Genomic DNA, 1427 nt, shown 5'->3' on the forward strand with positions numbered 1-1427 from the left:
AAAAAAAAAAAAAAAAAAAAAAAAAAAAAACACAGAAATTACAAGACAAGATTTTCAGCTAAATTGAATAGGCGTGTGTACTAGGTGATACATACAGGGTCGAGGTCGGAATCATTTTCAAGCTGGAGCATGTCACGGACGATGTCGCGGTCAGCGGCGTCGAGACCGGTTTTGCGTGTTCTCCAAAGGGCTTGGAGAATGTATTCTACTGACTCTTTCGAATTCGACCTCATCAACAGCGGCAAGTAACCCCACAAACTACGCTCCATTCTCTCTACTGTATCTTCCTCAACAAAACAACCCAACTCCTTGTTCAAGTTCTTCACTTCAATTCAAAGTTCAAACCTTGTTGGCACTAGAAGGAGAAGTGAAAAGCTGCGAGTCCGAAAATTATATTATGTACTCGGCATATATGCCGGGTACACCATATAAGTTCCCCATGTTCCACTTCCAGTTCCTTCCACCTATTGCGCCTGTGTGCTTTTTACCATTGAAACCGCTTGACTGACAGAAAGCGATTAGAAACTAGAAAGCGGGGGGAATGGGCAAAGTAATAGTGCAAGAGATAAGTATATAGTAAGTTAGGCAACGCGCGGAAGTAAAAAGGAAACTAGCATCTCGAGTTTCTAAAACTCGAGATTTGCAACAAAAACTCGAGTTTTAAAAACTCGCTTTCTGTTTTTTACCACTGACCTGGAAAAAATGAGAGACACCTAGATCTCGAGTTTTTAAAACTCGTTTTTTAAATATCGAGTATTTAAAACTCGAGTTTTGTTGGAAATTACATGTTCCATGAAAGATTTCGAAGAACTCGAGTCTTATAGACTCGAGTTCCACTGTGCATACTATTAAAAATATCACTCCCTTAACACGCCCGTATAACAGAAGCTCACACACAGCCATCTCACCCAAAACAGAGCATCCTCACTAGGTCTCTCAGCCTCACTAAATCTCACCCTCACTAACTCTAACTCACCCATAACTCTCACACCACATTGCCTCTCACTCTCACTCACCACACTGCCTCTCTCACTGCTCTTCCTTCTCATCAAATTCATATCTCAGGTAAGGGTTTCCATAATTTGATTGTCATTGTAGTTGGGAGTGGGAAGCGCTCGGATTTTCTGTTGGGTCCTTTCAAAATATTGGAAATTAATCATACTGCAAGAGCTTCTCTGAACTTAAACTTCAATGCTTTTTCAACCTCAACTTTGCTGTTCCCCTTACTAAGAATGTACCAAAGCTAAAGGTACTCAGTCTTCGGGGAACAATGGTGCACAACCAAGCTATGATCTATATATTGGACAACTTCAAACATTTAGAAGTGCTCAATATGTGTCATTGTCAAATGAAAGAAGTTTATCAGTATGAAGTTGGCTTCACATTGTATCGGGAAATTGACCACACCGATTATTGAAAAGAGCTCG

General features: G+C 40.5%; 1 protein-coding gene across 1 annotated transcript in view; it reads right to left on the reverse strand.

Moving 5' to 3' along the window:
* Window positions 1–284, reverse strand: part of LOC112004720 (uncharacterized) — a 4914-nt gene extending 4630 nt beyond the window's left edge. The window contains exon 1 of the mRNA XM_065774881.1: window positions 96–284. Coding sequence (XP_065630953.1) covers window positions 96–269 — 174 coding nt within the window. The 5' untranslated portion in view covers window positions 270–284. The remainder of the gene's footprint in view (window positions 1–95) is intronic.
* Window positions 285–1427: the final 1143 nt, after the last annotated feature.

The sequence above is a fragment of the Quercus suber genome, unplaced genomic scaffold (assembly GCF_002906115.3).
Source record: "Quercus suber isolate HL8 unplaced genomic scaffold, Cork oak 2.0 scaffold_101, whole genome shotgun sequence".
Lineage (NCBI taxonomy): Eukaryota > Viridiplantae > Streptophyta > Magnoliopsida > Fagales > Fagaceae > Quercus > Quercus suber.